Genomic DNA, 14,785 nt, shown 5'->3' with positions numbered 1-14,785 from the left:
GATCTCTGTGCTCACCCAGTGTGAAGACCTCGGCTGACAGATGGGGAAACCGAGGCCCATAGAAGGCAGTGATCTGTTGCATGTCCCACACGATCTAGAACCCTGTATTTTCAAACCATAGTCTGGTTTCTACACCCTGAGGGAAATTCAGGCAGGCTGTCCCTCAGGAAATTCCCGACCGCGGGCCTTCCGAGCCCGGAATCTCCGTGGAGTTTGCGCTCGGTTTGGCACGTCGCGAACTTCGCCCGCAGCTCTGCACCGGCTTCGCGGCGTCCTGAAAGAGGGGTGAGAGGGCAGCGCAAGCCCACCGGCATCCAAGGGGTAACTGGGGTCAGAGGAATGGCTGCGGGAGACGGAGGCCCCGGCGGGAACACACTGGCCCTTTAAGGGGGGGACGGAGCGCATGCGCGGCGCGGGCCGGAGTCGAGCCGGGTGGGCGGCGGGCCGGCAGTGGACCCCGCCGGCAGCTGCTGGGTCCCGAGGCGGCGGGGGTGGCGGTGGCCTGATCTTCGCCGAGCCTCGGAGCAGCGACCTGTGCGTGGACCCCGCGCTCGGCGGGCTGCTCTCCGGGGACTAGCTCAGCCCGCGTTCGCCGAGGCTTTGTCACTCGCCTCCAGCTTCATCCGCGGCCGTGGCTGCGCGAGCCTCCGGGCTTGCTCTCCCCGCCCAGCTGTCCTGCCTCCAGCCCTTAGCTGGGGGCGTGGGGTACGCAGCTGGAGCCCGAGCGAACAGCCGCGGAGCATCCTTCGCCCGTCCCGGCTGCGCCACCGCCCATGCTGCAGCCAGTCCAGGGCGGCGACCCTGTGGCCGCAGCCCGCCGCTCGGTGACCCTGCGCCCCGCCCGAGCCTTCCCCGCTGAGCCCCGGGCCCGGGAGCGGAACCCGCGCCCCGCGATGGCTCGGCTGGCTAAGGTTGGCGCCGGGTGCCCGCCATCCGCCCGCTGAGGCGCGCCCGGCTGGGTACCGGAGGGGCCTTGGCGCTCCCCGCTTCTCCTCCCCGCCGCGCCCTTCCCCCTTCTGGGGGCTCCGCCGCTCCTTCCCGGGGGCGAGGGCACAGGGGGCCGAGACAAAGCCCACTTTGTGCGGGGAGTTGGCTGCGGGCGTGGAATGTGCGCGCCGGCGCGCGCCCCCTCCCCGCGCCCCGCCAGCTGCGAGTCTTGGCTCCCAGACTCGTCGCGTCGGAGAAATCGCGCCCCCTCACCGCCCTCCGGTCCGGGGGTCCCGGCTCGGAGCTGACGCGGCCTGGAGTCGGGTCGGTCCCCCACCCCGGAGCGCGCGCAGGTGTGAGAGAGTGTGATATTTTGTAGAGGAATTTGCTTGCCTTCAAAACTGGGAGCTGGGGCGCCCAGTCGGCGTGGGCACTCGTGCCTTGACCCTTTCGTGGCCGCAGATCTGAGCTGCCTGGCCTCGGTTTCCGTCCGACTTTCCTCTGCCAGCCCAGACTGCTGTCCGTTATTGTTCTCGCCGTCAAATGGGGGTGCTTTGTGAAAGCTGCCAAGTTGGGATGTATTCTCTAGATCCCGTTTTTCGAAAAGAACAAGGCCGCTAAGGCTCATCCGGGACAACCAACCCCCTCTGCCCCGCACTTCACGTTGAGGCACTGATTTCCGCCCCCCCACCCCACCCCATCAAGTAGTATTTTATTGTACGGGAGCCACGCCCTGGTTTCTTAAAGGCGCGTTGCACTCTGTTTGGCCATGTGTTATCTCTGCAGCTGGTGTGTGGGAGGCCTCCTGTGAGCCACCTTTCTTACCCCTGCCCGCTGAGACATCCTCCCACCCCCGTCAAGGATTTGGGGATGCCAGGGGGGAAGAAGGTGGTCGGGGGCGGCGGCAGCGGTGCTGCCCCCACTGCCGCTGCTGTCCCCTCTGGGGCCAGGCGTTTGGAGACCAGCGAAGGAGCCTCAGCCCAGAGAGATGATGAGCCAGAAGAAGAAGGGGAAGAGGACCTGCGAGATGGAGGCATCCCCTTCTTTATCAACCGGGGTGGGCTGCCTGTGGACGAGGCCACCTGGGAGAGGATGTGGAAGCATGTGGCTAAGATCCACCCTGATGGAGAGAAGGTGGCTCAGCGGATCCGTGGGGCCATGGACCTGCCCAAGGTGAGGGGTTTGTGTGTGGGAGGGGAGCGGAGAGCTAAGATCTTAGTGACCTTGGGGCTTCCAGAACAAAGGGACACTTTCTGTGTTGGGGTAGGGAACTACTGGCATGGTAATATGTTAAAAATATAGGTAGGTTGAACCTGTCCAGAAGAACTTTCTCTCAATTGCCGTTGAGGTTGTTCTGTGAGGTCCACATGCCCTGTTTCCAGGAGGCCCTCCTCTATCTCTTCTAAAAAGCCCATGTTTTGTGGGCAGAGCAGCAGATTAACTAACAAGTACACTAAAGTGGCCTGACATCTTATTTGCTAAGCCAGAGAACTGTGGGCAGAGAGAGAATGAATGACTAAGGAGGCTCCAGGGCTTAAGATGTTGAGAAAATATTTTCATGTGTTGTTTCGCTGAATTCTCCAACAGCCTTGTGCATTAAGTGCAGTTTGGGGACCCATTTTACAGACAAGAATGCTGAAAACTCAAGTAGGAACTAGGGGTCCCACAGCCAGTAAGTGGCAGAGCTTGGGTCTCACTCCCAGGTCTTCCGGTTCCAGGGCCTCTGCTTGGGGGGACACGAGGTTCAAGGGCAGTTAGAAGAGGGCCTGTGGAGAGGGGCAAAGCTCAGTCATTTATCTGTGTACGGCTGGAACTTCTCCATGACGGCGCTCCTTCAGTTGTGTCACCATGGAGGCTGAGGCTGTCTCATTCATCTTTGTCTTTCCAAGGCCTCCTGTGTGCTTGGTACAGAACAGGCACTTGTAAGTGTTTGCTGAATGAAAGGGTTCTTGAGACTTTCTGTGCCCTATAGTGCTAGGTGGAAAAACGTGCCTGATTTTTTTTTTTTTTCCCCAACGTTATGGTTAAGACTAAGGAAGCACTCTCCCAAATGCAGAGTCCTGAAATCCCCCAAGAAAAGCCAATTGGACAGAGGTCAGAGCCCCAGGCTCAGGTCCTGCCTGCTCAGGTGAGAAGGAGGGGGCCAGGGAGAGCAGCAGTTAATGTGGATTAGACATGGAGACAGGTGGCCTATTTTGTTTTCTTTTTACCAAGTTATTGGTAGAACCATCAGAGACTATCTTCTGGGACAGGCTGAATTCAGAGGTTGAAAGTTGAGCAACTGCCTTATATTTCCAGGGGAAATCAAATGTGGTTTGATTTTGAATGGCTACCTAATCGCCTTCTGTACTAATTTAGAATTTAGCTAATTCCCTGTGTATGGACATTGTTTCCGATAATTTATTCTTAAAGTGAACACTGTGTTGTACATTCTAAAACATGAATTTGGGGGTCCATCTCTGATTATTTCCTTGGGATAAATGCCTGGAAAAGGAAGTGTGGCGTCAAAGGATATGGACATCTGTTCTGATCACCCACCTAGCTACGAACTCAAGCGGGCCCCTTCAACCTGTTTGAGCCACAGTTTTCTCATCTGTAGAATGGGGTTGATTGTAGTGAAGCTTAAATGAGAGAATATGTTTTAAAGCATTTAGGAAACTGTAAAGCCTCAAACCAGTACTGGTTACTGGATGTTCATTACCTCTGTTCACATCCTTCATCAGGAGAGAAGGCTAGATCTCACTCAGCATTTGTTCCAGTGAAGCTAGAGCCACATGCTTCTCCCACGTGAGCAAGTTGGGGATTAGCAGATGGCTATCCAGCCATCCTGCTGATGTCTAAATCAGGCTACGAGAGAGTGTGAATGGTCCCCTGCAGAACTGTCACAACTCCTGGGGGCTGAAAAAAAAAAAAATTGACAACCTCATTAGCAACTGGTTTGGTAATGTCATCTTGTCATCTTCAAGCTTCGTGCATAGGAAAGATACCGATGAAGGAATGAAGCTATTGTCTGTGGGGGGGTGTCATGACTGACAGGAGTGTGCAGGTCCTGAAGGAATTTTGTGAGAGGATTGGGAAAATTGAAACTTCCCCTCCTCAAACCACAGGAAAAGTGTGTGTGGGGTTCCTCCTCCACCTCGGCCCAGAGTAGGAAGGAGCCCCAGAGTCTGGGCAGGGTGGAGGAGGCCAGGAGGCATCAGGGTCAGATCCCAGAGTGCCAGCAATATGCACCCAGTGCTGGGCTGGCCCCTCCCTGAGTGGTCATGCCCTTGGAGTTGACACAGAGGCATTCACAGAAGAGGTTACACTGTGGTGAGACTAAGAGTTTGGGGACGGCATAATGGGTTTTTTGTGTGTGTTTTGTTTTTTTTTTTTTGGCTGCGTTGGGTCTTCATTGCTGTGCGCCGGCTTTCTCTAGTTGCGGTGAGCAGGGGCTACTCTTCGTTGTGGTGCGCGGGCTTCTCATCGCAGTGGCTTCTCTTGTTGCAGAGCATGGGCTCTGTGTGGGCTTCAGTAGTTGCAGCACGCAGGCTCAGTAGTTGTGGCTCGCAGGCTCTAGAGTGCAGGCTTAGTAGTTGTGGCGCATGGGCTTAGTTGCTCTGTGGCATGTGGGATCTTCCCGGACCAGGGATCAAACCCGTGTCCCCTGCATTGGCAGGCGGATTCTCAACCACTGTGCCACCAGGGAAGCCCTGGCATAATGTTTTAAAAGACCACTTGAGCCAAAATTTAAAATAGGGAGATTTCACATCAAGGTCCAGATTTTTGGCATCTTTTCAGAAAATGAGAAGATCTGGGAACAGAGAATCTGTGATCCCACATGGCAGCAGGCAGCTGGGGGTGAGGGCTGGTTCCACTCCCCCAGGCGGCCACAGTCCCCACCACTCACTCTCAGCCTGCTTTCCCTGTGGTTACCTGTATGGCCCCTGCAGGTGGTTGAGTCTGGGGCCCCTGCAGTGTAGTGTGATAAAACATCACATCCACCATGTTCAAATCCTGGTTCTCCCTTAACTACTTGTAGGTGGAAGGTATGCAAACTCCTTGTGCCTCAGTTTCCTCAGCTGTGAAATATAAAATGGGCATAATAACAATACCCACTTTCGAGGGGTTATTGGGAGGGACTGATGAAGTAAAGCATGTGAAATGGGTGAGCATGTAATACGTACCCAGCAAATGGGGCAAGGAGGTGAGGGGTGCAGCAGACCACCCCACAGGCACTTTGGGGAAACGTCCTTTAAAAGGATGATGCCAGTATGTTAAAGGGCAGCAGTTTCTAAAAGGATCACAGATCCAGGAGCAGTTTGTGCCCCTTTGTATGAATGTCTCCTTGATGTTTCAAGCTGCCACTGCCTTTTTTTTTTTTTAATAAATTTGTTTATTTCATTTATTTATCTTTGGCTGCGTTGGGTCTTCATTGCCGCGTGTGGGCTTTCTGTGGTTGTGAGCAGGGGCTACTCTTTGTTGTGGTGCGCGGGCTTCTCATTGCCGTGGCTTCTCTTGTTGCGGAGCACGGGCTCTAGGCACACGGGCTTCAGGAGTTGTGGCTCGCGGGCTCTAGAGCGCAGGCTTAGTAGTTGTGGCGCACGGGCTTAGTTGCTCCGCGGCGTGTGGGATCTTCCCGGACCAGGGCTCGAACCCGTGTCCCCTGCATTGGCAGGCAGATTCTTAACCACTGCGCCACCAGGGAAGCCCCTGCCACCACCTTTGTGAAAGCTCAGCGGCCACTGGTGGGGCTCTGGACACTGAGCTCCTGCAAAATGCGAATTTGGACATCTCCCCCAAAAAGCCAGCATTGCCGGGGTCCTCATGGGCTGACCAGTGTCTTTGGCATGCACAGAAATAACAGTGACAGTGGGCAGGAACCGAGCCTCTGCTGTGTACAGAGGACTGTGTGCAGGGCCTTAGGCCCTGTCCTAAGGCCTGGACATGCAGTGTCTCATCTAGGCTCCGAAGTTGGTTCTGTTATGGCACCCACTAGGATCTTGCTGCCAGGCAGTGAACGACAGGGCTGGGATTTAGACAGAGATGGACTGGTTCTAGATCCAGCTCTGTCAGCCTCTAGGCTATCTTACTTCCTGTCCACACACTCAGCTGCGGGCTGCCCCTCCTCCCCCAAGCCTCCTTTCTGTTCTAGACTGAGATGGACTCCGCCGGGGAGAATGTCTTAATAGAACTCAGGACTTTAGGGGGTTCCTGGAGCAAAGGTAACCCTTGGCCTTGGTAGTGGAGGAGGAGTCATCCCTGAATTGATCTGGGCCAATATCACTTACCTCCACTGTGACCCCACTTAACCCCACTGCTCAACAGTGAGGGCGCATTTCCTGGCTTCTGGTTTGGGGTTGGGGGCTGTGGGCAAACCCAGGCTGCCAGCCCTCCACTAGGCCTGATCATTTGGATGTACAGAATCTTGTCTGTTTGTTTTGAGTGAATGAGTGTATGCTCGTGTGAACATTCAGAAGAAAGGTGCCGGCCTGTTGGCAATGGTTAATGTGAGTTAATGTGTCACTGAGCCGCTGGACAGCTCCCTCCAGCTAAGCCTCAGTGATGGTGGCCTTTAAGCCCCTGCTCATGGATCCCAGGTCTTTTTTAACTTTTTTTGGAGCCGTTTAGTTTTTGCAGAGCCGCCAGTTCTTGGGTCCTCTGTCTGGATGGCAGGGGATGCCCTCGTGGGTACCGCCCGGCCCTGGCCCAGGGCTGGCTCTTGTGAGCTTAGTCAAAGGACTCTTGGACCGCAGTGCCCTCCTTGTTTGGAGTGTCTCATGGGAGGGTGTTCTTACAGTCCCTCCCCAAGCTCCTAGAAGTCACGGGATGCCCTCACGGGAAGTGGGAATGACGTGCCTGGGATCGATCTTCCACCTGAAGAAACCACGTGCCATGCTGTTTATAGTAAATTGTGCAGTAATTCCTCTCATTCCTCTCCCACCCCATATCCTTGACACGGGGAGGCCAGCCAGGCCCTCAGAGAGTTCTGGAGCCCGTCTGGCACGGGGTGGTCAGGCAGGCAGGGGGAGAGCCCACCGTTTGTCCGGGGCTTTTATCCCTCTCCTGATTGTAAGTGGTGGCGACAGTTTGGGCAGCAGGGGGTGGTGTGAAAGGGAAAGTAGCTTCCTCCAGATGAGGTGTCAGCGGCTTGCGACTGCCCAGACCGGAAGGAGGGGACGGGCAGGGAGGGGGAGGAAGTTCACGCAGAGCTGTCTCCTGGACCGGGCCTTCCCTCTGTGCCTCGGCCCTTAGGGGCAAGTCAGTGTCTGTTAGAGGCTGTGCTGTGTCCCCCTGCCATCTGTGATCACTGGTGTGTCACTTCCCTTCATGTCAGAGACCCAGCCGCTGTAGCCACGTTATTTGAAAGGCTGTGCCTTCACCACACCACAGGGAGCACCTCCCCCAGCCCAGCCCTACCTGTGGGCTCCTGCTTTACCCCTTCCCTTCCCTACCTGCGCAGATCGACACTCTCAGCAGCCCCTGCCTGCTGGGGGGCTGGGCAGAGGCCTGGGGGGAAGAGCGTGGGACCTTTTCGTGTGAGGAGCCCGAGGCCACCTCACAGCTGGCAGTGCTGGTAGCCAAGGGGGACCCCAGAGGGGTGGGCCTTGGCCCTGGAAATCTGGTTCTTCTACACAGTGAAGGCGTTTCTGTAACCCCGAGGACCCAGTTGATGCTTCCCTTGGCTTCTGAGGCCTCACTGACTTGTTGCAGCCAAACCGTCAGCCTTCGGGCTCCCCTGGCTGGAGAGGGTGGCCTGGGGGTGCACACCTGGTGGTGTCCTCTTTCCTGGCTTGGTTGCTGAGGGACAGCCCTGGGGGTCCACAGCTCCTAACCTGACTCCCAGCATCCGGGCAGCCCAGGCTGGCGGTTCCCAGCCCTCAGGAGGCCCCTGCCCAACACCCCACCTCTCCCCTTCCTGGGTCTGGCTCTGGAAGGTCTCTTCTGGTGAGGAGAACTGTCCAGTTCCCTGGTCACCTGTGCTGGTTACAGGTGTGGAACTGGTAGGACAGGGGGCTGTTGAAGGGGAAAAGGAGTCCCTGTGCCGCCGTGAAACCCCTTCAAAGTGGCTAGTCCATGGCAAGACCTGTCCCAAACCACGTCCCCCTGCACTTACTCCTGGACAGCTCAGCTTGGAGCTGGAAGGCCTGGTCGATGTGCTGTGATGTGGGGGTGGGGTGGGTGACACCACCTGCCGAGGGTGTGTTCACCTCTCACGGAGCGCTCCCCCAGCCCAGGGCAGGGACACCTGATAAACCGATTTTGATCAGAGTGAACGCCACCCCAATACTGACATTCCTGTGAAGGCTTGAAGTTAATGAAATTTAAAATTCAAAAACCTGTGAGTCAGGTGAGTCAACCTGTGTTTTTCTGAAATCATTAAAGAAGCATAAAATTGGCACATCGACGTAAGCTCCAAATTAGAAATGCTGTCCAGTGCCAGGAGGGAGAGGAAGGGCTGTGGTGGGGGCCTGACGGGAGCCTCTGGAAGGGGCTGCCGAGGAGAGAGGCTTGGCCGAGGAGGGAGCCGGGGTGGCCCTCCATGGGATGTGGCTTCTCTGGGGGCTAATCTGAGTGTTGGGTGGGCTGGAAGCTCCACGGTGAGCGTCCCCCTGTGACCAGAGCTCTTTCTCCGTCCCCAGATTCCCATACCGAGTGTGCCTACGTTCCAGCCGTCTACTCCTGTCCCTGAGCGCCTGGAAGCTGTGCAGCGCTACATCAGGGAGCTGCAGTATCCTCCCTGGTCAGGGCATTGGCCACCGTCTGGCTGGTCCAAAGGCCAAGTGGGGCTTGTTTTCGGACGGGGCCAGAGAGGGCTCGGCAGGGCAGCCTCACTCCACGACTCCAGGGGCGCCGTTCCCGTGGCACCTCTGTGCCCCGGAGTCGTGTAAGCACAGCCTGTGTCCGCCCGGGTGTTGGAGGTAGTTTGATGAATGCCAGCCCACTCCAGCCTCTCTGCCGCCTGCTTCCTCCTCTGTGTGACGGGCTGAATGTCTCCTGAGCGACCTGCTGGTGGAAGCCTAGTCCAGGTCCACCAGGCCAGACCTCTGCTGACCATCCAGCGCCAGCAGAGGGAGAGAGGGGAATTTCCCTTGGGGCTGTTTAAAAACTGGTCTAAAATGGGTGTGTGGTGGGAGGGCGGCCGGTAGATGGAGGAGAAAAAGGATTTTATGCTTCGGGAGGTCACTTCCACATCTTGGAAGTTTCTCCCATTTCTTCACCTTTTTCTTCCCTGGCAGGAGGCCAGCTGCCCAGCATGGGAAGAGCCTCCCCTGAGCCCAGGATTCCCCAGTGTCCCTGAGTTGGGGCCCTCTACCCCTCTGCCCTGCCTGGAGCTATGTGACCTAGGCTCTCTCCCGCCCTCCTAGCTGCAGATTCGGCCAGAGATGGCGGGACCAGGCACCAGTCGCGGGTCCTGAGCAGAAGAAAAGCCAGGCTGGTGACTGAAAACTGGGTCCAGCCCTTCCTTTGCCGTGGGGGGTCCGGGGGCAGTTGGGGCCCGGAGAAGGAGGTGGTTGGCTTGGGAGCAGTACTCAGCAACGTAGTCGTGCAGGAATCCCACCCCAGCCTTCTCCTCTCAGTTCGTGCTGCTGCTCACTGGTTGGAATATGAGGCACTGCAGAGAGCTGCCCGGGGCTCAGCCTCTTTCCCAGCGCTGGCCTGCCTGGCTGCCTGCCCCAAGGCCCCCTCCCTAGGAGAGCAAGGGTGGGAGCAGAGGATGAGAGAGAAGGACGCAGAGGGGCCCTGTGGGGCAAGGAGAAGCTGCGTGCTGCGTCCCCTTCTCCCTTCAGACAGTCAGGTCTTGGGCATCCTCCCAGGTGCCTTACAGAAGCATTCTGTGGGGTCCTTACCCAGCCTGCACCCCTGGGAGTGCTGGACCCCCAGGGTCTGGATGAGGGCAGAGGGACACGCCTCTTCCAGCTCAAGCCAGGAAGCCCTTAACCAGCACCCACAGGTACAATCACACAGGGACGCAGTTCTTTGAAATTAAGAAGAGCAGACCTCTGACAGGGTAAGTGTGGGGAGTGCCTCGTCCCTCTGCACCAAGGTAACAGTGCCTGGTCCAGTTGGAGCCCCTCAGGCACCTGTGGGTGGAAGCTTCTGAGGCAGGCAGGGACTCTTCCCAGGGGAGCCCGCCAGCAGGGCAAGTACCACCGTGGGGCCCTCCTTAGGACATCCTAAAGAGGGGACTCTGGACAAGACGGGCAGCCGGGGCTCCCTTGAGGATGAGGAACCCTGACATCCATGCTGAGCCAGGAGGGTGATGGCAGCCCCCCAGCCTGGTGATGACAGAGGGCAGTCCCAGGTAGATGTCTGGGTGTGAGCCTCGTCTTCTTTTTAAGAGAGGTGGGCCTCGCAGGGGAGAGCCCTCCGCCTCCTCTCCATTCCCTGGAGCTGCCTGTGCACTCCCCCCGGCAGGGGCCTGCGTGTCACCCCAGTGGCCTTACTGGACTCTCTTCTGGTCATTTAGTACAAGGCCCAGTGTCTGAGCAACAGGGACCCCACTGGGGAGAACGCTGCATCTCTCACTTCCCATTCTACACCCCAAGTGTTGACCCCTGACTGGATCCACCCCGAAGAAACCCTTAGGGCAGAGCAGAGTGGAGACTGAATGCCACAGCTGAGTCTGGGGGCCCAGCCCAAAGCTGTCCAGGCGTCTAAAACCCTGTGCTTTTAAAATTAATGTGAATTTTATGTCTTGCTCCACATATAATCTGCCCATGTTCACTGCCTTGTAAAAAATGCTTTAAATGGTTTATTAGCTCATTAATTACCCCCTTTCCAAGCCCCCTGGGGGAATGCAGCCTTCCTAACCCCAAAGCTTTGCTCTTGTTGTCCTGTGGCCGCTGTGTGGCCCAGCTCCAGCCTCATGGGATGGAGGAGTCCAGCACCCTCCCCAGCACAGCCAGTGGCCAGGCTGCATTCCCAGGCCCAGGGGGCAGCATTCGGTGAGGAGGGAGGAACCCGGCTTCAGGGATAGTCTATGTTAAATTGGCCTGAATTCCAAGTTCAAGAGCAGGCAGGGGAGTCACTGGGCAGCTAACTTCTTGAGATCCCATGTCCAGGCCCCAGGCAGCTGGCCAGCTGCGGGGTAGCAGTTACAATCAATTACAAACTCTTCAGAGAAGTCATAGTTGGGTCAGGGGTGTCCACTGTGCTGTGGAGGAGACAAGATCAAGATCAAGGCCAAGGTCTCCAGCATCCTTGGCATGCTTTCCCATGGGCCCCCCAAGCACCATCTTCACAGAGGGCCCCTAGCCCAGTGGCTGTCAAAGATCTGCCTACCACTGCATGCCCCCCATTCATCCTCCCCTCCAGAGGTCTTGGAGCAGAGCCTGAGGGGAGGGGGAAGAGGCCTCTTTCCTTATCTTCAGTGGTTGCCTCTTCTCCCACCCCCTTAGGCTCAGGAAGGATGTGAAGGGAAGGAGAGGGAGGTGCTGGGCCTGAGCTGAGGCAGCTTGGAAGGGAGGGGACTCTTTGTCCATCTAGCATCTCTAGTCTACCTCGTGATACTCCTTCACTGGAAGGAGCCTCTGTCCTTATGACTCTGCCTCCCTTCCCCCCAGGCTGATGGACCTGGCCAAGGAAATGACCAAAGAGGCTCTGCCAATCAAATGCCTGGAAGCCGTGATCCTGGGAATGTATCCTTCCTCTGAGAGGCCTAGGTGGGGGCAGGCACGTGCTCAGCACCTCTGGGCCAGCTTCCTCCTCTGGAAGGGGAGGGCTGAGTGAGCTCCAGGGCCCTCCCAGCTCCTTCTCCCAGCAGTCATGAACTTGGCCCAAAGTGAACGAGCTTGAGGGGGACTCAGTCCCTTGCACCTCAGTTGCTAACTTCCGAGGCGTACTGGGCAGCTTTTTTGAGTCGTGGACGAAGTTACCCTGTTCTCCGAACCACAAATCAGGGCACATTGTTTCATAAGGCTGTTGTGCTATTTCCCAGAACCAGAGTCTGGAAGAAGCAGGTTGGATGCCCAAATGTTGGCATTTCCAGGACATGTTAATTTGTGGAGATGATGGATGGGATCTTTGATATAAAACTGCCTATTAAAAAAAAAAGCAAACAGAGTTTCTCAGTCTCCCCCACCCAAAGGGTAGAACTGGGACCTATAGCTGGGTTACCAGAGTAGCTAAGTGGGATGTATAAGCCCCCCAATATCCCCAGTTAGAGCAAAGTAAGGAGACAGGTGTTTATGGCCAGTTCTCTGTCATAAGTGGACCCTGCCTGAGCCCTACCCTGTTTTGTTTTGTTACAGAAAATCTTAACCTTGTATAAACATAGATTAATATAATGGAACCCATGTGCCCATCACTCAGTTTTACCAATTGAAGGCCAATCTCAATCCATCTCTGCCCACCCCTCACATCACCCTCTTTCCTGTACCTACCAAGGCTTTTAAATATTCTGCTTGCCACCCCTGGTGCAGGCACCTGGCTCTGTGCCGAGCAGGGCAAGGCGGCAGGTGCCTAATGGTTCGGAGGAGTCCACTCGCTAGGGCGGGTCACGGACGCGAAGATGACGGTCAAAGGCCAGGAGCACAGCTTCTTTGAGGAGGACTACTGTGATCTGAGGGGGACACTCCCCACCCCCGTAGGCATACCTGCCTTAAACTATGTGAAGAGACTGAAGGGGTGCCCCCCGGTCCCCCTCCCTGAGGGGTCGTCAGAGCTAACCCTACTGTGGCAGTCCTCTGTGGACCAAAGAGCCCCACGAGCATGGCCCTGTCCAAAGGGTTCTTTGCTGGGACGAGTGTGAGGCCAGCCCAAGAACTCCAGGCTGCTGCCAGCAACCCCTTCAGAGCCACACACGAAAGTGGAGGTTCCCACCCTGTCGTAAGAGGGAGACGCGGCTCCCCTCCCCCTGAGCACACAGAGAAGCTGGTCCAGACGGGATCACGTGGTCCTGCAGGCTTTTCAGGGGTTACCTGCTGGCTCGTACGTAGGCGGGAAGAAAACAGGAGCAGCCCACATCTGGGGGGACCCCTCCCCGCTGTCCCCGCAGGACCACCACGGGTCCCTCCTACACACATGGTGAGCGCTGTATTGGGTTTGTCCCTGGGCCTCATCCTCGCTGCACACTGAGCCTGCACCTTGCTCATCTGTGTCCCCAGTCACTTACTTGCAAGGAGTCAGGCTCCATAAGCATCGTGGTGACTGAGAGAACAGACTTCGGGGTCAGGCCAACCTGGACCTGAATCCTAGCTCTGCCGCATACTCACTGTGTGACGCCGAACAAGTTCCTTAACATCTCTGAGCCTTGGAGTCCTTCTCTGCCGAAGGGGACGATGGCAATCCCATCCCGCAAGTTTGTTAGGACAGTTGAATGAGCGGGTGCACGTAGGACACTGGATGCAGTGTCTCCGTGGTCTCTCCTCCAAGCTTTTATCCTGTTTATCTCATTCTACCCTTTGTTCAAGAAGAGTTTTGAGTGACTCTTATGTGCCCACCTCTGTGCTGGGCCCCAGAGATACAGCAAAGAACATGACAGACAAGGTCCCCATTCTCAGAAGATTACATTCTAGCCGGGGAGACAAAAAATAAGCAAGTAAACCAAGAAATAAGAAAAATAGTTACAGATTGTGGTGATGGGCCGTGGGGAAAATACGTAGAGCAGACTTGCTTTAGAAAGGGAGGTTGGAGGAGCTGGCAGCTGCAGCGGGGGGTGGAGGGGAACAGCTAGAGGAAAGAGCTGGTGCAGAAGGTCCCCTGTGGAGGTTGCAGTGGGCCGCTGGACCAGGCTCTCGGCCTCCCAGGCCACGGGGGCAAGCTTGGTTTTATTTGAAGAGCAACAGGCAGTATGTCTGTGCGTGGGGGGTGGAGAGAGAGAGAACAGGATTGTCAGTGCATCTGTGAGGAAGTGTGTGTGAGAGAAAGACCATGTGAGAGGCAAGGCAGAGGTGAGGAGGGCTGTGTGACTGACGGGAGGAGAGAGGGAGATGGGGTGGTGGGCAGAGGGCCCTCTTACCCTTCCTTCAGCCCAGGACTCTGGAGGGCCCTGCAGTTTGGAGTGCCGGCCTCACTCTTAAGGTGTTCTTTGGTGAGCCCTGCTTGACGTCATAGCAGCAGCCGGTAATCACTGAGTGCCCTGACCCATAGAGATTGAGTTTATTGAGCACCTACTTATGCCAGGCCCAACCCTGACGACAGGAAGTGGAGATGAGCAAGACCTGTTACCTGCACTCAGGAGCTGGGGTGCAGGGCCGCTCACTTAGCCTCTCCCAGGTTGGGGTGGAGGCCGTCCCCGTCCCGCCCCTGCGCGCTGGCCCTCGGGCCTCTCCCTGGCTGTTTCCTTAGCTGGGGCGACGCGGCCAGTTACCTCACCAACAGCATGCCTACCCTGGAACGCTTCCCCATCAGCTTCAAGACCTACTTCTCAGGGAACTACTTCCGCCACATCGTGCTGGGGGTGAACTTCGGCGGCCGCTACGGGGCGCTGGGCATGAGCCGGCGCGAGGACCTGATGTACAAGCCGCCGGCCTTCCGCACACTCAGCGAGCTCGTGCTGGACTACGAGGCCGCCTACAGCCGCTGCTGGCACGTGTTGAAGAAGGTGAAGCTGGGCCAGTGCGTGTCCCACGACCCGCACAGCGTGGAGCAGATCGAGTGGAAGCACTCGGTCCTGGACGTGGAGAGGCTGGGCCGCGAGGACTTCCGCAAGGAGCTGGAGCGGCACGCCCGCGACATGCGGCTCAAGGTCCGTGTGTGCGGCCGCCCCGCCCGCCAGCGTCCAGGGGCATGAGCATCCAGGGGCCGGCAGCGGTGGAGACGGAAGGGCTGCTGCTTCCTAGGGGGTCGCTCTTCCAGGGAAGCCCCCTCCCTCCTCCCCTGTCCCCCCGCCCCCGTCCCAGCAGAGGTGGTGCCAGGATTAAGGGAGATGAGG

At 57.1% G+C, this 14,785-nt stretch overlaps 1 protein-coding gene and 2 long non-coding RNA genes across 7 annotated transcripts in view; 1 reads left to right on the top strand and 2 right to left on the bottom strand.

The window, feature by feature from the left end:
• Positions 1-1,781, bottom strand: part of LOC309626632 — a 41,413-nt gene extending 39,632 nt beyond the window's left edge. For 4 of the 5 annotated variants that reach the window (XR_014243330.1, XR_014243331.1, XR_014243332.1 and 1 more), the window contains exon 1: positions 1,321-1,781. This is a non-coding gene — a long non-coding RNA (uncharacterized lncRNA). Of the gene's footprint in view, positions 1-15; positions 220-1,320 lie in introns of those variants that run through there. The other variant, XR_014243334.1, reaches the window with a different exon arrangement.
• Positions 1-14,785, bottom strand: part of LOC309626636 — a 1,318,538-nt gene that overhangs the window by 1,206,256 nt on the left and 97,497 nt on the right. The window lies entirely within an intron of this gene.
• Positions 279-14,785, top strand: part of VASH1 (vasohibin 1) — a 25,213-nt gene continuing 10,706 nt past the window's right edge. The window contains exons 1-6 of the mRNA XM_082387569.1: positions 279-1,280; positions 1,714-2,100; positions 8,550-8,638; positions 9,863-9,919; positions 11,475-11,549; positions 14,218-14,599. Coding sequence (XP_082243695.1) covers positions 1,798-2,100; positions 8,550-8,638; positions 9,863-9,919; positions 11,475-11,549; positions 14,218-14,599 — 906 coding nt within the window. The 5' untranslated portion in view covers positions 279-1,280; positions 1,714-1,797. The remainder of the gene's footprint in view (positions 1,281-1,713; positions 2,101-8,549; positions 8,639-9,862; positions 9,920-11,474; positions 11,550-14,217; positions 14,600-14,785) is intronic.

Source organism: Balaenoptera borealis, assembly GCF_965194805.1.
Source record: "Balaenoptera borealis genome assembly, chromosome: 3".
Lineage (NCBI taxonomy): Eukaryota > Metazoa > Chordata > Mammalia > Artiodactyla > Balaenopteridae > Balaenoptera > Balaenoptera borealis.
Note: the sequence above shows the minus strand (reverse complement) of the source record. Positions and strands in the feature narration are given on the sequence as shown.